Here is a 26,016-nt window from a genome sequence, read left to right as displayed (position 1 = left end):
GTGGATTAACGTCCTGTGACAGGTTCCTAAAGCCCTACGTTGAATGCTACTGGGTCTTTGGTTTGAGAGTATTATTTGCATGGATATGGGAAAAAAAATGAAATGGAAAAATAGAGATTACTCTGTTCTTCTGACAAAGGGATTAACCTTAAACTCAAGACACTGGCTTGAAAGTAAATGACTTAATCTTTGTTACTTCAGTACAGTCAAACTGTTTAAAATATGCTCTGACGTAGGAGAATTGCTATAAAATAAGTGCTACATACTATAATACTAGCACTAGAATTTGACAATATAATCAAGACAGTAAATAGTAGAGATAGAAATACATTTTTAGGAGTAGAAAAACATATCCCAATCAAATATAAAAGATGGATATGAAATAACTATAATTGTTTTTATATAATATTATATGTATACAAGTTAGTTAGGAAAAAAATAGTATTTACAATGACGACCGGTCAAAACCTGTGTGTGTGTGTGTGTGTGTGTGTGTGTGTGTGTGTGTGTGTGTGTGTGTGTGTGTGTGTGTGTGTGTGTGTGTGTGTGTGTGTGTGTGTGTGTGTGTGTGTGTGTGTGTGTGTGTGTGTGCTTATTTACTGTTCCATTATAATGTACTCCAGTATTCTCCTTTATAATGTACTCCAGTACTCTCCTTTATAATGTACTCCAGTACTCTCCTTTATAATGTACTCCAGTACTCTCCTGTATAATGTACTCCAGTACTCTCCTTTATAATGTACTCCACTACTCTCCTTTATAATGTGCTCCAGTACTCTCCTTTATAATGTACTCCAGTACTCTCCTTTATAATGTACTCCAGTACTCTCCTTTATAATGTACTCCAGTACTCTCCTTTAGAATGTGCTCCAGTACTCTCCTTTATAATGTACTCCAGTACTCTCCTTTATAATGTACTCCAGTACTCTCCTTTATAATGTACTCCAGTACTCTCCTGTATAATGTACTCCAGTACTCTCCTTTATAATGTGCTCCAGTACTCTCCTTTATAATGTGCTCCAGTACTCTCCTTTATAATGTACTCCAGTACTCTCCTTTATAATGTACTCCAGTACTCTCCTTTATAATGTACTCCAGTACTCTCCTGTATAATGTACTCCAGTACTCTCCTTTATAATGTGCTCCAGTACTCTCCTTTATAATGTGCTCCAGTACTCTCCTTTATAATGTACTCCAGTACTCTCCTATATAATGTACTCCACTACTCTCCTTTATAATGTACTCCAGTACTCTCCTTTATAATGTACTCCAGTACTCTCCTTTATAATGTACTCCAGTACTCTCATGTATAATGTACTCCACTACTCTCCTTTATAATGTACTCCAGTACTCTCCTTTATAATGTACTCCAGTACTCTCCTTTATAATGTACTCCAGTACTCTCCTATATAATGTATTCCAGTACTCTCCTGTATAATGTGCTCCAGTACTCTCCTATATAATGTACTCCAGTACCCTCCTGTATAATGTACTCCAGTACTCTCCATTATAATGTACTCCAGTACTCTCCTTTATAAAGTGCTCCAGTACTCTGCTATATAATGTACTCCAGTTCTCTCCTTTATAATGTACTCCAGAACTCTCCTTTATAATGTACTCCAGTACTCTCCTTTATAATGTACTCCAGTACTCTCCTTTATAATGTACTCCAGTACTCTCCTTTATAATGTACTCCAGTACTCTCCTGTATAATGTACTCCAGTACTCTCCTTTATAATGTACTCCAGTACTATCCTATATAATGTACTCCAGTACTCTCCTGTATAATGTACTCCAGTACTCTCCTTTATAATGTACTCTAGTACTCTCCTTTATAATGTACTCCAGTACTCTCCTTTATAACGTACTCCAGTACTCTCCTATATCATGTACTCCAGTACTCTCCTTTATAATGTACTCCAGTACTCTCCTATATAATGTACTCCAGTACTCTCCTTTAACATGTACTCCAGTACTCTCCTTTAACATGTACTCCAGTACTCTCCTATATAATGTACTCCAGTACTCTCCTTTATAATGTACTCCAGTACTCTCATTTAACATGTACTCCAGTACTCTCCTTTAACATGTACTCCAGTACTCTCCTTTATAATGTACTCCAGTCCTCTCCTATATAATGTACTCCAGTACTCTCCTGTATAATGTACTCCAGTACTCTCCTATATAATGTACTCCAGTACTCTCCTATATAATGTACTCCAGTACTCTCCTATATAATGTACTCCAGTACTCTCCTATATACTGTACTCCAGTACTCTCCTTTATAATGTACTCCAGTACTCTCCTTTATAATGTACTCCAGTACTCTCCTTTATAATGTACTCCAGTACTCTCATTTAACATGTACTCCATTACTCTACTTTAACATGTACTCCAGTACTCTCCTTTATAATGTACTCCAGTCCTCTCCTATATAATGTACTCCAGTTCTCTCCTTTATAATGTACTCCAGTACTCTCCTTTATAATGTACTCCAGTACTCTCCTTTATAATGTACTCCAGTACTCTGCTATATAATGTACTCCAGTACTCTCCTGTATAATGTACTCCAGTACTCTCCTTTATAATGTACTCCAGTACTCTCCTGTATAATGTACTCCAGTACTCTCCTGTATAATGTGCTCCAGTATGTAGTCCCGTCCTTGACACGATCTTGTCTATTCATGTTCCGTATTATGTCAATTTTCATGTTCTGTGTGGAACCCAGGAAGAGTAGCTGCTGCCTTCGGAAACAGCTAATGGGGATCCTAATAATATACCAAATACCAATACAAGAATCCAATAGAAAAATCCTATCCTTTATAATGTGCTTTGCTACTCTTTTACAGACAAAGAAGTAAAAAAAATATATTGTCTTTAAAGTATCAAAGTGATGTCTTGCAGACATAATAAGGTGATATATAAAACATAGTCTGTATAGTCCAGTGGGATGGGTCTCATGATCATTTGGGCCTTCGGATAACTCTGATGAAATTGGCCTGGGGGTTGATGCGAGCTTTCTTCACTGTTCTACAGTACAAGGTAGTGGATATACAGATTGTTAGTAAGATTGTGAAGCCGACTATGCCCAAAAAAAGTCCAATGACATTTGATGGGCGCTTGATGAGGTTCAGGAAGTTTGCAATTATTCGAGCTTTGATCTGAAAAGCACAATGCAACACAGAAGACAACAGAGATAATATTCACACAGAGATAATATTGTGGTATTCTATTCTTCTCGGATATGATGTAAAATATGTAGGGCGCAGTTAACAAAGAGGAAGGTAGGCTTTAAAAATTCATGCAATCAATGAATGCAAATTTGGAAACAAAAATACACTTAATGAGTATGAACATTTTTACAATATAAAAACAAACAAAATATAAACAATTGAAATAGCACTTTCTTTATGTTTCTATTAGAGGAGAGTTTCCTCTATTAGAGGAGAGTTTGTTTTTAAAATATCACTTAACAGGCTTGACAGAGCTAATGCTGCTTGCGTTAGTTCACCCAAATGATTGATTTCCATACCCTGTAAGCAGCCTATGGATAAGGTATGACAGCAGGGTTAGAAAATTAAGCAGTTAGGCAGTTAGGGTTAGGAAATTGAGCAGTTAGGGTTAGGAAATTAGGCAGTTAGGGTTAGGAAATTGAGCAGTTAGGGTTAGGAAATTAGGCAGTTAGGGTTAGGAAATTGAGCAGTTAGGGTTAGGAAATTAGGCAGTTAGGGTTAGGAAATTAGGCAGTTAGGGTTAGGAAATTGAGCAGTTAGGGTTAGGAAATTGAGCAGTTAGGGTTAGGAAATTGAGCAGTTAGGGTTAGGAAATTAGGGAGTTAGGGTTAGGAAATTAGGGTTAGGGTTAGGGTTAGGGAATTGAGCAGTTAGGGTTAGGAAATTGAGCAGTTAGGGTTAGGAAATTAAGCAGTTACGGTTAGGAAATTAGGGTTAGGGTTAGGGAATTGAGCAGTTAGGGTTAGGAAATTGAGCAGTTAGGGTTAGGAAATTAAGCAGTTAAGGTTAGGAAATTGAGCAGTTAGGGTTAGGAAATTAGGCAGTTAGGGTTAGGAAATTAGGGTTAGGGTTAGGAAATTAAGTAGTTAGGGTTAGGAAATTAAGCAGTTAAGGTTAGGGAATTAAGTAGTTAGAGTTAGGAAATTAAGCAGTTAGGGTTAGGGTTAGGAAATTAAGCAGTTAGGGTTAGGGTTAGGGAATTGAGCAGTTAGGGTTAGGGTTAGGGAATTGAGCAGTTAGGGTTAGGGCATTGAGCAGTTAGGGTTAGGGTTAGGGAATTAAGCAGTTAGGGTTAGGAAATTAAGCAGTTAAGGTTAGGAAATTAAGCAGTTAGGGTTAGGAAATTAAGCAGTTAGGGTTAGGGAATTGAGCAGTTAGGGTTAGGGTTAGGGAATTAAGCAGTTAGGGTTAGGAAATTAAGCAGTTAGGGTAAGGAAATTAAGTAGTTAGAGTTAGGCAGTTAGGGTTAGGTAGTTAGGGTTAGGAAATTAGGCAGTTAGGGTTAGGTAGTTAGGGTTAGGCAGTTAGGGTTAGGTAGTTAGGGTTAGGAAATTAGGCAGTTAGGGTTAGGTAGTTAGGGTTAGGCAGTTAGGGTTAGGTAGTTAGGGTTAGGAAATTAGGCAGTTAGGGTTAGGTAGTTAGGGTTAGGCAGTTAGGGTTAGGTAGTTAGGGTTAGGTAGTTAGGGTTAGGCAGTTAGGGTGAGGAAATTCGGCAGTTAGGGTTAGGGTTTGGAAATTAGGCAGTTAGGGTTAGGAAATTAGGCAGTTAGGGTTAGGAAATTATGCAGTTAGGGTTAGGAAATTAGGCAGTTAGGGTTAGGAAATTAGGCAGTTAGGGTTAGGAAATTGAGCAGTTAGGGTTAGGGTTAGGAAATTAGGCAGTTAGGGTTAGGCAGTTAGGGTTAGGTAGTTAGGGTTAGGAAATTAGGCAGTTAGGGTTAGGTAGTTAGGGTTAGGCAGTTAGGGTTAGGTAGTTAGGGTTAGGTAGTTAGGGTTAGGCAGTTAGGGTGATGAAATTTGGCAGTTAGGGTTAGGGTTTGGAAATTAGGCAGTTAGGGTTAGGAAATTAGGCAGTTAGGGTTAGGAAATTATGCAGTTAGGGTTAGGAAATTAGGCAGTTAGGGTTAGGAAATTAGGCAGTTAGGGTTAGGAAATTAAGCAGTTAGGTTTAGGAAATTAAGCAGTTAGGGTTAGGGAATTGAGCAGTTAGGGTTAGGGTTAGAGTTAGGGAATTAAGCAGTTAGGGTTAGGAAATTAAGCAGTTAGGGTAAGGAAATTAAGTAGTTAGAGTTAGGAAATTAGGCAGTTAGGGTTAGGAAATTGAGCAGTTAGGGTTAGGGTTAGGAAATTAGGCAGTTAGGGTTAGGCAGTTAGGGTTAGGTAGTTAGGGTTAGGAAATTAGGCAGTTAGGGTTAGGTAGTTAGGGTTAGGCAGTTAGGGTTAGGTAGTTAGGGTTAGGTAGTTAGGGTTAGGTAGTTAGGGTTAGGCAGTTAGGGTTAGGCAGTTAGGGTGAGGAAATTCGGCAGTTAGGATTAGGGTTTGGAAATTAGGCAGTTAGGGTTAGGAAATTAGGCAGTTAGGGTTAGGAAATTATGCAGTTAGGATTAGGAAATTACGGAGTTAGGGTTAGGAAATTAGGCAGTTAGGGTTAGGAAATTAGGCCGTTAGGGTTAGGAAATTAGGCAGTTAGGGTTAGGAAATTGAGCAGTTAGGGTTAGGAAATTGAGCAGTTAGGGTTAGGTAGTTAGGGTTAGGAAATTAGGCAGTTAGGGTTAGGTAGTTAGGGTTAGGCAGTTAGGGTTAGGTAGTTAGGGTTAGGTAGTTAGGGTTAGGCAGTTAGGGTTAGGGTTAGGGTTAGGTAGTTAGGGTTTGGAAATTAGGCAGTTAGGGTTAGGTAGTTAGGGTTAGGTAGTTAGGGTTAGGCAGTTAGGGTTAGGAAATTAGGTAGTTAGGGTTAGGTAGCTGGGTTAGGTAGTTAGGGTTAGGTAGTTAGGGTTAGGAAATTAGGCAGTTAGGGTTAAGTAGTTAGGGTTAGGTAGTTAGGGTTAGGTAGTTAGGGTTAGGTAGTTAGGGTTAGGTAGTTAGGGTTAGGAAATTAGGCAGTTAGGGTTAGGTAGTTAGGGTTAGGTAGTTAGGGTTAGGAAATTGAGCAGTTAGGGTTAGGGTTAGGGAATCAAGCAGTTAGGGTTAGGAAATTAAGCAGTTAGAGTTAGGAAATTAAGCAGTTAGGGTTAGGAAATTAAGCAGTTAGGGTTAGGAAATTGAGCAGTTAGGGTTAGGGTTAGGGAATTAAGCAGTTAGAGTTAGGAAATTAGGCAGTTAGGGTTAGGTAGTTAGGCAGTTAGGGTTAGGTAGTTAGGGTTAGGAAATTAGGCAGTTAGGGTTAGGTAGTTAGGGTTAGGTAGTTAGGGTTTGGAAATTAGGCAGTTAGGGTTAGGAAATTGAGCAGTTAGGGTTAGGAAATTAGGCAGTTAGGGTTAGGAAATTGAGCAGTTAGGGTTAGGTAGTTAGGGTTAGGAAGTTAGGGTTAGGTAGTTAGGGTTAGGTAGTTAGGGTTAGGCAGTTAGGGTTAGGCAGTTAGGGTTAGGTAGTTAGGGTTAGGTAGTTAGGGTTAGGAAATTAGGCAGTTAGGGTTAGGAAATTGAGCAGTTAGGGTTAGGTAGTTAGGGTTAGGCAGTTAGGGTTAGGTAGTTAGGGTTAGGTAGTTAGGGTTAGGCAGTTAGGGTTAGGCAGTTAGGGTTAGGTAGTTAGGGTTAGGTAGTTAGGGTTAGGTAGTTAGGGTTAGGTAGTTAGGGTTAGGCAGTTAGGGTTAGGAAATTAGGCAGTTAGGGTTAGGTAGTTAGGGTTAGGAAATTGAGCAGTTAGGGTTAGGGTTAGGGTTAGGGTTAGGGAATTAAGCAGTTAGGGTTAGGAAATTAAGCAGTTAGAGTTAGGAAATTAAGCAGTTAGGGTTAGGAAATTAGGCAGTTAGGGTTAGGGAATTAGGCAGTTAGGGTTAGGAAATTAGGCAGTTAGGGTTAGGTAGTTAGGGTTTGGAAATTAGGCAGTTAGGTTTAGGAAATTAGGCAGTTAGGGTTAGGTAGTTAGGGTTAGGAAATTGAGCAGTTAGGGTTAGGTAGTTAGGGTTTGGAAATTAGGCAGTTAGGGTTAAGTAGTTAGGGTTAGGTAGTTAGGGTGAGGAAATTCCGCAGTTAGGGTTAGGTAGTTAGGGTTAGGTAGTTAGGGTTAGGTAGTTAGGGTTAGGCAGTTAGGGTTAGGAAATTAGGCAGTTAGGGTTAGGTAGTTAGGTTTAGGTAGTTAGGGTGAGGAAATTCCGCAGTTAGGGTTAAGTAGTTAGGTTAGGCAGTTAGGGTTAGGAAATTAGGCAGTTAGGGTTAGGTAGTTAGGGTTAGGTAGTTAGGGTGAGGAAAGTCCGCAGTTAGGGTTAGGTAGTTAGGGTTAGGCAGTTAGGGTTAGGCAGTTAGGGTTAGGAAATTAGGCAGTTAGGGTTAGGCAGTTAGGGTTAGGCAGTTAGGGTTAGGAAATTAGGGTTAGGTAGTTAGGGTTAGGTAGTTAGGGTTAGGTCGTTAGGGTTAGGAAATTAGGCTGTTAGGGTTAGGTAGTTAGGGTTAGGCAGTTAGGGTTAGGTAGTTAGGGTTAGGTAGTTAGGGTTAGGTAGTTAGGATTAGGAAATTAGGCTGTTAGGGTTAGGTAGTTAGGGTTAGGCAGTTAGGGTTCGGAAATTAGGCAGTTAGGGTTAGGTAGTTAGGGTTAGGTAGTTAGGGTTAGGCAATTAAGCAGTTAGGGTTAGGAAATGAAGCAGTTAGGCAGTTAGGGTTAGGGTTAGGGCTAGGAAATGAAGCAGTTAGGTAGTTAGGGTTAGGCAGTTAGGGTTAGGAAATGAAGCAGTTAGGCAGTTAGGGTTTGGCAGTTAGGGTTAGGCAGTTAGGGTTAGGTAGTTAGGGTTAGGCAGTTAGGGTTAGGAAATGAAGCAGTTAGGCAGTTAGGGTTTGGCAGTTAGGGTTAGGCAGTTAGGGTTAGGTACTTAGGGTTAGGCAGTTAGGGTTAGGCAGTTAGGGTTAGGAAATGAAGCAGTTAGGCAGTTAGGGTTAGGTAGTTAGGGTTAGGCAGTTAGGGTTAGGCAGTTAGGGTTAGGAAATTAGGGTTAGGTAGTTAGGGTTAGGTAGTTAGGGTTAGGTCGTTAGGGTTAGGAAATTAGGCTGTTAGGGTTAGGTAGTTAGGGTTAGGCAGTTAGGGTTAGGTAGTTAGGGTTAGGTAGTTAGGGTTAGGTAGTTAGGATTAGGAAATTAGGCTGTTAGGGTTAGGTAGTTAGGGTTAGGCAGTTAGGGTTCGGAAATTAGGCAGTTAGGGTTAGGTAGTTAGGGTTAGGTAGTTAGGGTTAGGCAATTAAGCAGTTAGGGTTAGGAAATGAAGCAGTTAGGCAGTTAGGGTTAGGGTTAGGGTTAGGGCTAGGAAATGAAGCAGTTAGGTAGTTAGGGTTAGGCAGTTAGGGTTAGGAAATGAAGCAGTTAGGCAGTTAGGGTTTGGCAGTTAGGGTTAGGCAGTTAGGGTTAGGTAGTTAGGGTTAGGCAGTTAGGGTTAGGCAGTTAGGGTTAGGCAGTTAGGGTTAGGAAATGAAGCAGTTAGGCAGTTAGGGTTTGGCAGTTAGGGTTAGGCAGTTAGGGTTAGGTAGTTAGGGTTAGGCAGTTAGGGTTAGGCAGTTAGGGTTAGGAAATGAAGCAGTTAGGCAGTTAGGGTTAGGTAGTTAGGGTTAGGCAGTTAGGATTAGGAAATGAAGCAGTTAGGTAGTTAGGGTTTGGCAGTTAGGGTTAGGAAATGAAGCAGTTAGGTAGTTAGGGTTAGGCAGTTAGGGTTAGGAAATGAAGCAGTTAAGCAGTTAGGGTTAGGTAGTTAGGGTTAGGAAATGAAGCAGTTAGGCAGTTAGGGTTTGGCAGTTAGGTCAGGGTTATTACTCTACGGTTAAGGTCAGGAAACATTCAACCTACCGCCTCAGTGATGTCGATGTTGACCACGGCGGTAGTGCTGAAGGACGGAGACCCTCGGTCCCGGGCTTGGACTACCAGAGACCACCTGCAGTCCTTCTGCTTGGTGATGTTCTGCACGATCTCCATGGACTTGATGTACGACTTGAGCTTGATCTCGCCAGTCTCTGCGTTGATGTCGAAGATGTTGTCCGGCTCAGCTTGCATAATGGAATACTCAATGACGTTATTGGGCGACTCTGCATCAGCATCTATGGCCTGAATGGATTTTTTTTTAAACAAAAAAGCAGCAAAACCAAACAAATTATTTACTTAAAAATTGCGCTGGACTGGAACGGTTCTGGACATGCTCACATTTTTCATTTCAGGTGGTTATCATCCAACAAAAACAAGCATTCAATGTACAGTGTTTACTAGGGGTGTAATGATTCACACAGTGTTTACCAGGGGTGTAATGATTCACACAGTGTTTACCAGGGGTGTAATGATTCACACAGTGTTTACCAGGGGTGTAATGATTCACACAGTGTTTACTAGGGGTGTAATGATTCACACAGTGTTTACCAGGGGTGTAATGATTCACACAGTGTTTACCAGGGGTGTAATGATTCACACAGTGTTTACTAGGGGTGTAATGATTCACACAGTGTTTACCAGGGGTGTAATGATTCACACAGTATTTACTAGGGGTGTAATGATTCACACAGTGTTTACCAGGGGTGCAATGATTCACACAGTGTTTACTAGGGGTGTAATGATTCACACAGTGTTTACCAGGGGTGCAATGATTCACACAGTGTTTACTAGGGGTGTAATGATTCACACAGTGTTTACTAGGGGTGTAATGATTCACACAGTGTTTACTAGGGGTGTAATGATTCACACAGTTTTTACTAGGGGTGTAATGATTCACACAGTGTTTAGGATCAAACCGAACCGATGGCCAGTGAACCTTTACAACTCTAGGACAGGGGTTCCCAAACCTTTTCACTCAGGCCTCCCTTCCAGCATCGGGGAAAATCGGGGAAAATGTTTTGACTCATCAATCTACACATGATACCACATAATGACAAGGCGAAACCTGTTTTTTTTATAAATGTTTGCTATTTTATTACAAATAAAAAACTGAAATACATTATTTACATAAGTATTCAGGCCCTTTGCTATGAGACTCGAAATTGAGCTCAGGTGCATCCTGTTTCCATTGATCATCCTTGAGATGTTTCTACAACTTGATTGGAGTCGACCTGTGGTCAATTGAATTGATTGGACATGCATTGGAAAGGGACACACCTGTCTAAGGTCCCACCATTGATAGTGTATATCAGAGCAAAAACCAAGCCATGAGGTCAAAGGAATTGTCGGTAGTGCTCGGAGACAGAATTGTGACGAGGCACAGATCTGGGGAAAGGTATCAAAAACAACACAGTGGCCTCCATCATTCTTAAATGGAAGAAGTTGTGAACCACCAAGACAACCACCATGGTGGCAACACCATGCTGTGGAAATGTTTTTCAGTGGCAGGGACTGGGAGACTAGTCAGGATCGAGGGAAAGATGAACGGAGAAAAGTACAGAGATATCCTTGATGAAAACCTGCTCCAGAGCGCTCAGGACCTCAGACTGGGGTGAAGGTTCACCTTCCAACAGGACAATGACCATAAGCACATAGCCAAGACAAAGCAGGAGTGGCTTCGGGACAAGTCTCTGAATGTCCTTGAGTGGCCCAGCCAGAGCCCAGACTTGAACCTGATCTAACATCTCTGGAGCGACCCGAAAATAGCTGTGCAGCGACTGAAAGATTAGTAGAATCTGTGTGAGTAGCTGGACAGGTAGGATGACTGACAGTGAAGGTGAACAGGTGGTCACGTGTCAGGAGACAGAGGAATGGATGAAACTGAGGCAGGAATTCCTTTAACCATAAAGTGGTATATTTACTGAGTAGTCTGTGCTGCATCACAAAGGAAACAAATAACATGTATACAATCAAATTCATAATCAAAGATCAAATCATATCAGTCATTATTAACATAAGTTAAAGAGTTCAACAGTCCAGTTCATTAAGAAGTCAATAGTAATCATCCGCGAGTCATTTAGGCTCGTAACTATTATGAAAGAATACAAACAGTGAATGGTTATACAATCTATAATCCCCATTATCAAAGTCAATCAGTTAGCAAACAATGACGTTTCTCATTTCACTCTTTCAATTGTCTTCATGTGTACAGATAATTAATTTCAATACATATGAACCATATCGATTACATAATTGGCCTATGAGGATCCGTAGGGCCGTGATCATTGACAATTCACATTACACAATATGTTTGAAGCGTGCGCTCCAAGCCGCAATAACTATAAACAATAACTGATGGCCCATCTCCGGATCGCAACAGATAGTTCAGATGAAAGGTAACAGAGTCGGTGGACTGACGTGGATTCATGGACGCACAGAACTTCTGGATGAGATGGAGTTAAGGAAGAGAAAGCAGCGAGATCAGGCGATGGCAATTTCCTCCTTTTATGGAGTTCTGTAGGACATTTCCACCTGACCTAATTAAAGCGCCCCTGGCCCAGCTGAGTAAATGGCAATGAATTAAAGGATTATTCCACCAACTCCATGGGCCTTTTCTACAGCGACACTCCCCATCAAACCTGAAAGTGTTTGAGAGGATCTGCAGAGAAGAATGGGAGAAGCTCCACAAATACAGGTGTGCCAAGCTTGTAGCGTAACACCCAAGAAGACTCAAGGCTGTAATCGCTGCCAAAGGTGTTTCAACAAAGTACTGAGTAAAGGGTCTGAATACTTATGTAAATGTGATATTACAGTTTTTTATTTGTAATACATTTGCAACAATTTCTAAAAACATGTTTTTGCTTTGTCATTATGGGGTATTGTGATGTCATTATGGGGTATTGTGATGTCATTATGGGGTATTGTGTGTAGATTGATGAGGGGGGGCGGGGATTCATCCATTTTAGAATAAGGCTGTAACGTAACAAAATGTGGAAAAAGTCAAGGGGTCTGAATACTTTCCGAATGCACTTTACAGGCTAAGAAACGTAGCTACATAATGTTAGCTAACATGGGAAAGTTGATCTGGACATGACCAGTTAGTAATAGCTCTGGAAGGTATCCCATGACTGACATGACAAGAGGAACACTGATGATGCACTACACAGTTGTGAAAGTACTGTTTCTATTACAGCCCCACCATTGCGGAACCACTGCTCTAGAATATACCTCTACCCACCACATGGCTACTGTACATACCTCTACTTTAGGGATCTATAAAGTGCTATCTTATCCTATCTTATTGCCACTGTACATACCTCTACCCTAACAGGTGCACCGATGATCATGGTCCTCTCCACAAAGCTGTCATCAAACTCTGGAACGTGGTCGTTCATGTCCAGGACAGTGACAAACACCTCCGCCAGGCTGTACTTTCCCTCTGTGTCCTCTGCCTTCACGTAGAAGTTGTACTTGGACTTGACCTCAGCATCCAGAGTGGCCCAGGCCTGGGTGTAGATGATGCCTGAGGACGGGTGGATGAGAAACCTGGAATACACAACAGTGTGTTAGCAGGATATTGACATTATATTAGCGGAATATTGGCAGTATTTTAGCATTATATTGGCAGTATATTGATAGTATATTAACATTATATTGACAGTATATTGAGAGTAAGTTGGCAGTATATTGGTAGTATATTAACATTATATTGACAGTATATTGAGAGTAAGTTGGCAGTATATTGGTAGTATACAAGCAATATATTGTCAGTATATTAGCAGTATATTGGCAGTATTTAGGCAGTACACTCTTAGAAAAAGTTGCTATCTAGAACCTAAGAGGGTTTTTCGGCTGTCCCCATAGCAGAAACCTTTGAAGAACCCTTTTTAGAACCCTTTCCACAGAGGGCTCTACCTGGAACCAAAAAGGGTTCTCCTAAGGGGACAGCCGTAGAACCCTTTTGGAACCTGTATATCGGCAGTATTTTTTTACAGTATATTGGCAGTATTTTTTTGACAGTATATTGGCAGTATTTTTTTGACAGTATATTGGCAGTATTTTAGCAGTGCATTAGCAGTATATTGGGAGTTATGTAACAATCAAGGTTATGCACTACTGTATGTACTGTGCACAACAGTTTAATCTTGGATTAAATCTCATGGGAAAAATATATCAAGACTCGTGTTGCAGATGATAAATTATTCTGTATTATCACCAAGGTCGTTTTTTTGTCCAGTACACATTTTTTTATGTCCACTATTCTGTTAAAGTGGCACATATTCAGCCATTTTCCAACATTTTCTTTTTTTAGAACATATTCCCTGTGAAAATTAACAAATACAAGGCAAGCTGTTAACTTTCACACATTTATCATTTACTTCCTGCGTCAAGACGGCAAGCAAAATTGGAAGATAACTTGACACTTGTTTTTTCAATGTTCTGCCTGTATTGCAGCCTGCCTGCCTTGCTTTCCATAGCAGAGCTCCAGCTGCCACATTGCATGTTAATTGGCCCTCTCTACACGAGACATCCAGGCCTGGCAGGCTATTTTTCACCCTGCAATCCAATTACAAGATTAACCAGTCAGTATCGTGCCCCAATCTTAAGAGTAAGCTGTTACAGGAGGGAGGAGAAGAGCTACAAGCCTAGCCAACCTAATATTGAAACACTGTCTTCACCCATCTTCCAATTAAAGGGGAAGAATCTGAGTTGAGAGATGGTTGACCTGGAGCAGGATTAGTTAACCCAAGTCAAACTCATTCATCTTTATCCACAATAATCACAGCCGGCAGGTGATAGAATGCCATGAAAAAGAAGAATCTCTCTGAGACTGATCAGTCAGTAGGAGGTTGGTTCATCTGATGGTGAGTGTTGTTGTTATGTCTGGGTGGAGAGTAGACACAAGTAAACACCGTTTACACTACCTTTTTTTAAATTTTGCACAAGCGTTTTCACATCTATTGCCGGAAAAAGCCATAGAAAATATACTCCGCTGTACTTTATTCACTGTGAACCCACTTTTTTCTACCATTCTATCACTGTTGCTTGAGCGATTGGACCCAATACAAAGACCCAGCGGGTTTCCTCACGTTTGTCCTAACGCATAATCAGGCATAACAAATTATTATATTAAGTGATCATTTCTGCCCATTTTGGTCTATTCAACTGGCTTCACACCAACAGATTAATGGATTTGATTCAAATCTTCATGTTCAATAATCATTGGTATTGGCAGGACTCCACTGTACTTACAAATCAGATCCGGATCCATAGATGGAGTACTTGACTTCACCCCAAAGACCAGAGTCTGGATCATTGGCCTGGAATGCAAAAAAAGAGAAAGTTGGAATGTTGAAACAGAACATAGAGGAAACGATAGAAGTTAGAATGTTGAAACAGAACATAGAGGAGACAATAGAAGTTAGAATGTTGAAACAGAACATAGAGGAGACAATAGAAGTTAGAATGTTGGAACAGAACATAGAGGAGACAATAGAAGTTAGAATGTTGAAACAGAACATAGAGGAGACAATAGAAGTTAGAATGTTGGAACATAACATAGAGGAGATGATAGAAGTTAGAATGTTGGAACAGAACATAGAGGAGATGATAGAAGTTGGAATGTTGAAACAGAACATAGAGGATACGATAGAAGTTAGAATGTTGGAACAGAACATAGAGGAGACAATAGAAGTTAGAATGTTGGAACAGAACATAGAGGAAATGATAGAAGTTAGAATGTTGGAACAGAACATAGAGGATACGATAGAAGTTAGAATGTTGGAACAGAACATAGAGGAGACGATAGAAGTTAGAATGTTGAAACAGAACATAGAGGAGAGGATAGAAGTTAGAGTGTTGGAACAGAACATAGAGGAGAGGATAGAAGTTAGAGTGTTGGAACAGAACATAAAGGAAAGGATAGAAGTCAGAATGTTGATAGAGGGCTGGAAAGAAACAGAGAGGATCGAAGTCAGAATGTTGATAGAGGGCTGGAAAGGAACAGAGAGGATAGAAGTCAGAATACTGGTAGAGTGCTGGGAATATAGAGGAGAGGATTCAGAATACTGGAAGGGAACAGAGAAATTAGAATCCTGTTAGAATGCTTGAACGGAACAGAGAGGAGAAAAGAGAAGTTAGAATATTGGAACAGAACATAGACGAGAGGAGTTAGAATGTTGGTAGAATGCTGGAGCGGAACATAGAAGAGAGGACTTATAATGTTGGTAGAATGTTGGAAAGGAACAGAGAGGAGAATAGTTAGAATGTTGGAACGGAACAGAGAGGAGAGGAGTTAGAATGTTGGAACGGAACAGAGAGGAGAGGAGTTAGAATGTTGGAAAGGAACAGAGAGGAGAGGAGTTAGAATGTTGGAACGGAACAGAGAGGAGAGGAGTTAGAATGTTGGAAAGGAACAGAGAGGAGAGGAGTTAGAATGTTGGAACGGAACATAAAGGAGAGGAGTTAGAATGTTGGAACGGAACAAAGAGGAGAGGAGTTAGAATTTTGGTAGAATGTTGGAACGGAACAGAGAGGAGAGGAGTAAGGATTTTGGTAGAATGTTGGAACGGAACAAAGAGGAGAGGAGTTCGAATTTTGGTAGAATGTTGGAACGGAACAGAGAGGAGAGGAGTAAGAATTTTGGTAGAATGTTGGAACGGAACATAAAGGAGAGGAGTTAGAATGGTGGAACGGAACAGAGAGGAGAGGAGTTAGAATGTTGGAACGGAACATAAAGGAGAGGAGTTAGAATGTTGGAACGGAACATAAAGGAGAGGAGTTAGAATGTTGGAACGGAACATAAAGGAGAGGAGTTAGAATGTTGGAACGGAACATAAAGGAGAGGAGTTAGAATGTTGGAACGGAACATGCAGTCTCTCCTTCACTGCAGCCGAGGTGATTAAGACATTTAAACGTGTTAACCCTCGCAAGGCTGCAGGCCCAGACGGCATCCCCAGCCGCGCCCTCCGAGCATGCGCAGACCAGCTGGCCGGTGTGTTTACGGACATATTCAATCAATCCCTATACCAGTCTGCTGTTCCCACATGCTTCAAGAGGGCCACCATTGTTCCTGTTCCCAAGAAAGCTAAGGTAACTGAGCTAAACGACTACCGCCCCGTAGCACTCACTTCCGTCATCATGAAGTGCTTTGAGAGACTAGTCAAGGACCATATCACCTCCACCCTACCTGACACCCTAGACCCACTCCAATTTGCTTACCGCCCAAATAGGTCCACAGACGATGCAATCTCAACCACACTGCACACTGCCCTAACCCACCTGGACAAGAGGAATACCTATGTGAGAATGCTGTTCATCGACTACAGCTCGGCATTCAACACCATAGTACCCTCCAAGCTCGTCATCAAGCTCGAGACCCTGGGTCTCGACCCCGCCCTGTGCAACTGGGTACTGGACTTCCTGACGGGCCGCCCCCAGGTGGTGAGGGCATAGGCAACAACATCTCCTCCCCGCTGATCCTCAACACGGGGGCCCCACAAGGGTGCGTTCTGAGCCCTCTCCTGTACTCCCTGTTCACCCACGACTGCGTGGCCACGCACGCCTCCAACTCAATCATCAAGTTTGCGGATGACACAACAGTGGTAGGCTTGATTACCAACAACGATTTTGACGGCCTACAGGGAGGAGGTGAGGGCCCTTGGAGTGTGGTGTCAGGAAAATAACCTCACACTCAACGTCAACAAAACTAAGGAGATGATTGTGGACTTCAGGAAACAGCAGAGGGAACACCCCCTATCCACATCGATGGAACAGTAGTGGAGAGGGTAGCTAGTTTTAAGTTCCTCGGCATACACATCACAGACAAACTGAATTGGTCCACTCACACTGACAGCGTCGTGAAGAAGGCGCAGCAGCGCCCATTCAACCTCAGGAGGCTGAAGAAATTCACACTTGTCACCAAAAGCACTCACAAACTTCTACAGATGCACAATCGAGAGCATCCTGGCGGGCTGTATCACCGCCTGGTCACCAACTGCTCCGCCCTCAACCGTAAGGCTCTCCAGAGGGTAGTGAGGACTGCACAACGCATCACCGGGGCAAACTACCTGCCCTCCAGGACACCTACACCACCCGTTGTTACAGGAAGGCCATAAAGATCATCAAGGACATCAACCACCCGAACCACTGCCTGTTCACCCCGCTATCATCCAGAAGGCGAGGTCAGTACAGGTGCATCAAAGCTGGGACCGAGAGACTGAAAAACAGCTTCTATCTCAAGGCCATCAGACTGTTAAATAGCCACCACTAACATTGAGTGGCTGCTGCCAACACACTGTCATTGACACTGACCCAACTCCAGCCATTTTAATAATGGGAATTGATGGGAAATGATGTAAATATATCACTAGCCACTTTAAACAATGCTACCTTATATAATGTTACTTACCCTACATTATTCATCTCATATACATATGTATATACTGTACTCTACAACATCGACTGCATCCTTATGTAACACATGTATCACTAGCCACTTTAACTATGCCACTTTGTTTACTTTGTCTACATACTCATCTCATATGTATATACTGTACTCGATACCATCTACTGTATGCTGCTCTGTACCATCACTCATTCATATATCCTTATGTACATGTTCCTTATCCCCTTACACTGTGTATAAGACAGTAGTTTTGGAATTGTTAGTTAGATTACTTGTTGGTTATCACTGCATTGTCGGAACTAGAAGCACAAGCATTTCGCTACACTCGCATTAACATCTGCTAACCATGTGTATGTGACAAATAAAATTTGATTTGATTTGATTTGATTTGAACATAAAGGAGAGGAGTTAGAATGTTGGAACAGAACATAAAGGAGAGGAGTTAGAATGTTGGAACAGAACAGAGAGGAGAGGAGTTAGAATGTTGGAACGGAACATAAAGGAGAGGAGTTAGAATGTTGGAACGGAACATAAAGGAGAGGAGTTAGAATGTTGGAACGGAACATAAAGGAGAGGAGTTCGAATGTTGGAACGGAACATAAAGGAGAGGAGTTAGAATGTTGGAACAGAACAGAGAGGAGAGGAGTTAGAATGTTGGAACGGAACATAAAGGAGAGGAGTTAGAATGTTGGAACGGAACATAAAGGAGAGGAGTTAGAATGTTGGAACGGAACATAAAGGAGAGGAGTTAGAATGTTGGAACGGAACAGAGAGGAGAGGAGTTAGAATGTTGGAACAGAACATAAAGGAGAGGAGTTAGAATGTTGGAACGGAACATAAAGGAGAGGAGTTAGAATGTTGGAACGGAACATAAAGGAGAGGAGTTAGAATGTTGGAACGGAACAAAGAGGAGAGGAGTTAGAATTTTGGTAGAATGTTGGAACGGAACAGAGAGGAGAGGAGTAAGGATTTTGGTAGAATGTTGGAACGGAACAAAGAGGAGAGGAGTTCGAATTTTGGTAGAATGTTGGAACGGAACAGAGAGGAGAGGAGTAAGAATTTTGGTAGAATGTTGGAACGGAACATAAAGGAGAGGAGTTAGAATGTTGGAACGGAACATAAAGGAGAGGAGTTAGAATGTTGGAACGGAACATAAAGGAGAGGAGTTAGAATGTTGGAACGGAACATAAAGGAGAGGAGTTAGAATGTTGGAACGGAACATAAAGGAGAGGAGTTAGAATGTTGGAACAGAACAGAGAGGAGAGGAGTTAGAATGTTGGAACGGAACATAAAGGAGAGGAGTTAGAATGTTGAAACGGAACATAAAGGAGAGGAGTTAGAATGTTGGAACGGAACATAAAGGAGAGGAGTTAGAATGTTGGAACGGAACAGAGAGGAGAGGAGTTAGAATGTTGGAACAGAACATAAAGGAGAGGAGTTAGAATGTTGGAACGGAACATAAAGGAGAGGAGTTAGAATGTTGGAACGGAACATAAAGGAGAGGAGTTAGAATGTTGGAACGGAACATAAAGGAGAGGAGTTAGAATGTTGGAACGGAACAGAGAGGAGAGGAGTTAGAATGTTGGAACAGAACATAAAGGAGAGGAGTTAGAATGTTGGAACAGAACATAAAGGAAAGGAGTTAGAATGTTGGAACGGAACATAAAGGAGAGGAGTTAGAATGTTGGAACAGAACATAAAGGAGAGGAGTTAGAATGTTGGAACGAACATAAAGGAGAGGAGTTAGAATGTTGGAACGGAACATAAAGGAGAGGAGTTAGAATGTTGGAACGGAACAGAGAGGAGAGGAGTTAGAATTTTGGTACCTATGCATAAGCATGTCATGGCTCTTTAAAAAGTATCCAATCATACAGGAAATAAACGCATATCAAACATTTTATTTTTCCAATATTATATAACAATATTACTCATAATAATAACAACAATTTCCACATTAATATTTATAGTTTTAACAACTTATTTTGGGGGACAATTGTTGAGTAGGGAGTCCATTGGGACACAACTCCTGAATGAAGGTCATTGAATGAAGGTCACTGTCCATTTGCTGATTGGAACAGTCTGAGGATAACACACTAGAGAGGATCTTACTCTAAGCTAAAACACACCGAACAATGTGGGGAGGATTTCACCCCAGCAGGGTCTGTCTACTAGGCTCCCATTCCCTGGGGTGATTAGGACACAGTCACACATCACAGGGACACTACATTGTAAAGGCCAATATGATTAACCCTAAAGAAATGTTTCCTTCTCACCAACTCTAATTCCTGCTAAAGAGTAACTACTAGTAGTGTAACATTATAAATACTAGAAGCAAATTCATCCCAAAATAAATACAGATAACAACATTGAAATAAAATTGATATGGGAGTATTGTTTTTTCCTATTATTGTTGTTTCAATACATTTATTTGCATTTATTGAATCTGGTTCCATTGTTGAGTATTGTATGGAGAAAGTCAATCATATAAGCATTATGTCTCTACGGGCATTTTGTGGAAATCCCTGCTTCCTGTTAGCTTCCAATTACCCATAACCATTAATATCCATCTATCGATGGATTATTGTTGGGAGATTACATAATCATATTTTGGTGGCAGTGATGTTTGAGTAGAGTTGAATAATCCAGATGTACTTACGGTGACAGACACAACGTTGGAGCCTCCGGGGGAGTTCTCCGGGATACGTGCCATGTAATACTCTGAGGTGAACCTGGGAGTGTTGTCATTGGTGTCCAAAAGGTGAATCACAATATCAGCTGTCGCACTGAACCTCTCAGGGGTGTCAATCTCCACCGCCAGTAACTGGTAGAGGAAAATGTCTTGTTAAATCCATAAAATACTCACTGCTTTTCTTGCTGTTATACTACAGTAAAGACTTGTTGAAGGAATGAGCATGATGCCTGCAATGCCAGAGTTGTGGGTTAGATTCCCACTGGGGTCAAAAATACAAAATATATGGAAGCACTACTCTAAGTGACTTTGGATAAAAGAGTCTGCTAAATTATTATTATTTTATAAGTCATAGGTTATTACTGTATAACTACCAAGGTCATTTCTTATTGTATAATTACCATTGTAATGACTTATTGTATAATTACCATTGTAATGACTTATTGTATAATTACCATTGTAATGACTTATTGTATAATTACCATTGTAATGACTTATTGTATAATTTCCATTGTAATGACTTATTGTATAATTACCATTGTAATTAATTATTGTATAATTACCATTGTAATGACTTATTGTATAATTACCATTGTAATGACTTATTGTATAATTACCATTGTAATGACTTATTGTATAATTACCATTGTAATGACTTATTGTATAATTACCATTGTAATGACTTATTGTATAATTACCATTGTAATGACTTATTGTATAATTACCATTGTAATGACTTATTGTATAATTACCATTGTAATGACTTATTGTATAATTACCATTGATTTCCATTGTAATTCTTATGACTTATTGTATAATTACCATTGTAATGACTTATTGTATAATTACCATTGTAATGACTTATTGTATAATTACCATTGTAATGACTTATTGTATAATTTCCATTGTAATGACTTATTGTATAATTACCATTGTAATGACTTATTGTATAATTACCATTGTAATGACTTATTGTATAATTTCCATTGTAATGACTTATTGTATAATTTCCATTGTAATGACTTATTGTATAATTACCATTGTAATGACTTATTGTATAATTACCATTGTAATGACTTATTGTATAATTACCATTGTAATGACTTATTGTATAATTACCATTGTAATGACTTATTGTATAATTACCATTGTAATGACTTATTGTATAATTACCATTGTAATGACTTATTGTATAATTACCATTGTAATTTCTTATTGTATAATTACCATTGTAATGACTTATTGTATAATTACCATTGTAATGACTTATTGTATAATTACCATTGTAATGACTTATTGTATAATTACCATTGTAATGACTTATTGTATAATTACCATTGTAATGACTTATTGTATAATTACCATTGTAATGACTTATTGTATAATTTCCATTGTAATTCATTATTGTATAATTACCATTGTAATGACTTATTGTATAATTTTGTAATGACTTATTGTATAATTTCCATTGTAATTCATTATTGTATAATTACCATTGTAATGACTTATTGTATAATTTCCATTGTAATTTCTTATTGTATAATTACCATTGTAATTCATTATTGTATAATTACCATTGTAATTTCTTATTGTATAATTACCATTGTAATTTCTTATTGTATAATTACCATTGTAATTCATTATTGTATAATTACCATTGTAATGACTTATTGTATAATTTCCATTGTAATTCATTATTGTATAATTACCATTGTAATGACTTATTGTATAATTTCCATTGTAATGACTTATTGTATAATTACCATTGTAATGACTTATTGTATAATTACCATTGTAATGACTTATTGTATAATTACCATTGTAATGACTTATTGTATAATTACCATTGTAATGACTTATTGTATAATTACCATTGTAATGACTTATTGTATAATTACCATTGTAATTCATTATTGTATAATTACCATTGTAATGACTTATTGTATAATTACCATTGTAATGACTTATTGTATAATTACCATTGTAATGACTTATTGTATAATTACCATTGTAATGACTTATTGTATAATTACCATTGTAATGACTTATTGTATAATTACCATTGTAATGACTTATTGTATAATTACCATTGTAATGACTTATTGTATAATTACCACTGTAATGACTTATTGTATAATTACCATTGTAATGACTTATTGTATAATTACCATTGTAATTTCTTATTGTATAATTACCATTGTAATTTCTTATTGTATAATTACCATTGTAATTTCTTATTGTATAATTTCCATTGTAATGACTTATTGTATAATTACCATTGTAATTTCTTATTGTATAATTACCATTGTAATTTCTTATTGTATAATTACCATTGTAATTTCTTATTGTATAATTACCATTGTAATTTCTTATTGTATAATTACCATTGTAATTTCTTATTGTATAATTACCATTGTAATTTCTAACTTTATAATTACCATTGTAATTTCTTAGTAAATACCTAGTAATTTCTGTACCATCAAAATAAAATCATATCCAATCTACATTGTCCATTTTAGGATCAAATATTTGTTATTCCAGTTTGTCATGGAGTACCAGTCAAAAGATTGGACACATATACTCATTCCAGGGCTTTTCTTCATTTGTACTATTATCTACATTGTAGAATAATAGTGAAGACATCAAAACAATGAAAAAACACATATGGAATCATGTAGTAACCAAAAAAAGTGTTAAACAAATCTAAATATATTTTAGATTTTAGATTCTTCTAAGTAGCCACCCTTTGCCTTGATGACAGCTTTGCACATTCTTGGCATTCTCTCAACCAGCTTCATGACGTAGTTCATTTGTTAATTTAAAAGTTAATTTGCGGAATTTATTTATCTTTCTTAATGCGTTTGAGCCAGTTGTGTTGTGACAAGGTAGAAGATATACAGAACATAGCCCTATTTGGTAAAATACCATAATATGGCAAGAAAAGCTCAATAAATAAGAAAAGAGAAACGACAGCCCATCATTACTTTAAGACATGAAGGTCAGTCAATGCAGAACGTTTCAAGAACTTTAAAAAAAAATTCAAGTGCAGTCGCAAAAACCATCAAACTCTATGATGAAACTGGCTCTCATGAAGACCCACAGTTACCTCTGCTGTAGAGGACAAGTTTATTACAGTTACCAGCCTCAGAAATTGCAGCCCAAATAAATGCTTCAGAGTTCAAGTAACAGACACATCTCAACATCAACTGTTCGGTGAAGACTGTGTGAATCAGGCCTTCATGGTCAAATTGCTGCAAAGAAACCCCTACTAAAGGACATCAATAATAAGAAGAGACTTGCTTGGGCCAACAAATATGAGCAATGGACCTTAGACCGGTGGAAGTCCAAATTTGAGATTTTTGGTTCCAACCACTGTGTCTTTGTGAGACACAGAGCAGCCAACAAGTGCTCAGCATATGTGGGAACTCCTTCAAGACTGTTGGAAAAGCATTCCAGGTGAAGCTGATTGAGAGAATGCCAAGAGTGTGCAAAGCTGTCATCAAGGCAAAGGGTGGCTACTTGTGTAACACTTTTGGCTACTACATGATTCCATGTGTTATTTCATAGTTTTGATGTCTTCACTATTATGCTACAATGTAGAAAATAGTTTTTTTTAAAGGAAAACCCTTGAATGAGTAGGTGTGTCCAAACTTTAGACTGGTACTGTAAATGCAGCTGAAAATGATGTGAAATACCTTGTATGTTAAGGATTTGCCTTTTTCATAGTCAATGGCAGCAGAGTCTTCAACGATGACAGTGACCTGTGCTTCATTTAGGACCGTCTGGGGCACCACTCTGAGTACACGACCAGGCCCTACCAATCTCAGTTTAAATTTAGCATTCGCCCCCTGTCAGAGAAAACACACACCTACATGAATCTGCCATCTATGACAACATTCTTGGCAGATACCAAGATCTCTGACCTCTGTTTGACAACAATCATTTTAATCTATCTAATGGGCTGAGGGGGAAAAAAACTGTCAAAGGATACAATTATTATATAATGTAAAACATTGCAGACGAGAATTCTGGGAACAATGACATAATGATGATAATGATGATAATGATGATAATGATGATAAATGATGATAAATTATGATTAATGATGATAATGATGATAAATGATGATAATGATGATAATGATGTTAATGATGATAAATGATGATAATGACAGCCATCTTAATCTAAATTAACTATTGACATTCCTGGGATGCTTAATAGTATTATTGGGCGAATATGGGGATTAAGATATTTATTTCTAAAATGGGTTTACATAATGTCACATACTGTTTTGTGGGGGGGGGGGGGATTAATGAAAGCATCCTTTATGAAATGTAGATTTTTACGGCCAAATACATCACGTAATATAATACAACCAGCACCCATTAATAAAACACAACGTGGATTGTAGCACCAAAGTCATCGTTGGAGCTATCAATACCCTAGTATCAGTCAAGTGTTCTGGGGTTGGGCTAACAAACATGTTTAGGAGACAGGCTCAAGGCCTATAGCGAAGCATAAAGGAGTGATTTCCATGAAAGTACGAGAGGTGGGAAATAGAATGTCTCTGGCTGTATCCGAAATGTTACCCAATACAACGGACTACTTCTAACCAGGGCCCATAGGACACTGATCAAAAGTTGTGCACTATATAGGGAATAGGGTGCGATTTGGGAAACAGACTTTGCCTTCCAGTACCTGATCAGAGTCGTTGACCGTTATCTTCAGCCCCCTGAGGATCTCCCCCTCTGGTGGGTGCTCATACATGGTCACCTCGAACTGGCTCTGGGGCCCGTTCTCTCCGTAGAAGGTAGGAGGGTGGTTGTTGAGATCCACCACTCGAACCGTCACCATAGTCATGGCATTGTAGTCCAACAGCTCCTCGCTAGGCCCCAGCTCAGTGGCCTGAGACACAGAGACAGAGAGACAGAGGGAATGGCAGCAACAGTGCGAGAGAGAGAGAGAGAGAGAGAGAGAGAGAGAGAGAGAGAGAGAGAGAGAGAGAGAGAGAGAGAGAGAGAGAGAGAGAGAGAGAGAGAGAGAGAGAGAGAGAGAGAGAGAGAGAGAGAGAGAGAGAGAGAGAGAGAGAGAGAGAGACAGAGAGAAGGAGACACACACAAGCTAAAAAAGATCAGGCAATAAAAAAGACGTGCTAAACATGTAACAGAGCACTGACACAAATAACAGAGAACTAACAAGGTAATAACAGAGAACTGATACTAATAACAGAGCACTGATACTAATAACAGAGCACTGACACTGTAATAACAGAGCACTGACAAGGTAATAACAGAGAACTGATACTAATAACAGAGCACTGATACTAATAACAGAGAACTAACAAGGTAATAACAGAGAACTGATACTAATAACAGAGCACTGATACTAATAACAGAGCACTGACACTGTAATAACAGAGCACTGACACTGTAATAACAGAGCACTGACACTGTAATAACAGAGCACTGACACTGTAATAACAGAGCACTGACACTGTAATAACAGAGCACTGACACTGTAATAACAGAGCACTGACACTGTAATAACAGAGCACTGACACTGTAATAACAGAGCACTGACACAAATAACAGAGAACTAACAAGGTAATAACAGAGAACTGATACTAATAACAGAGCACTGATACTAATAACAGAGCACTGACATTGTAATAACAGAGCACTGACACTGTAATAACAGAGCACTGACACTGTAATAACAGAGCACTGACACTGTAATAACAGAGCACTGACACTGTAATAACAGAGCACTGATACTAATAACAGAGCACTGACACTGTAATAACAGAGAACTGATACTAATAACAGAGCACTGATACTAATAACAGAGCACTGACACAAATAACAGAGAACTAACAAGGTAATAACAGAGAACTGATACTAATAACAGAGC

General features: G+C 39.3%; 1 protein-coding gene across 2 annotated transcripts in view; it reads right to left on the bottom strand.

Moving 5' to 3' along the window:
- The window catches only part of LOC124048082 (cadherin-related family member 1-like), a 44,776-nt gene that overhangs the window by 2,863 nt on the left and 15,897 nt on the right, over positions 1-26,016 (bottom strand). The window contains exons 12-18 of one of the 2 annotated variants that reach the window (XM_046368496.1): positions 24,805-25,011; positions 23,802-23,954; positions 20,074-20,238; positions 14,264-14,331; positions 12,328-12,556; positions 8,999-9,253; positions 663-3,161 (exon numbers count right to left, since the gene is read on the bottom strand). In XM_046368496.1, the coding sequence (XP_046224452.1) occupies positions 2,964-3,161; positions 8,999-9,253; positions 12,328-12,556; positions 14,264-14,331; positions 20,074-20,238; positions 23,802-23,954; positions 24,805-25,011 (1,275 nt within the window). In that variant the 3' untranslated portion in view covers positions 663-2,963. Of the gene's footprint in view, positions 1-662; positions 3,162-8,998; positions 9,254-12,327; positions 12,557-14,263; positions 14,332-20,073; positions 20,239-23,801; positions 23,955-24,804; positions 25,012-26,016 lie in introns of those variants that run through there. The other variant, XM_046368495.1, reaches the window with a different exon arrangement.

Source organism: Oncorhynchus gorbuscha, linkage group LG11 (genome assembly GCF_021184085.1).
Source record: "Oncorhynchus gorbuscha isolate QuinsamMale2020 ecotype Even-year linkage group LG11, OgorEven_v1.0, whole genome shotgun sequence".
Lineage (NCBI taxonomy): Eukaryota > Metazoa > Chordata > Actinopteri > Salmoniformes > Salmonidae > Oncorhynchus > Oncorhynchus gorbuscha.
This window is presented reverse-complemented; position numbering and strand designations above follow the sequence as displayed.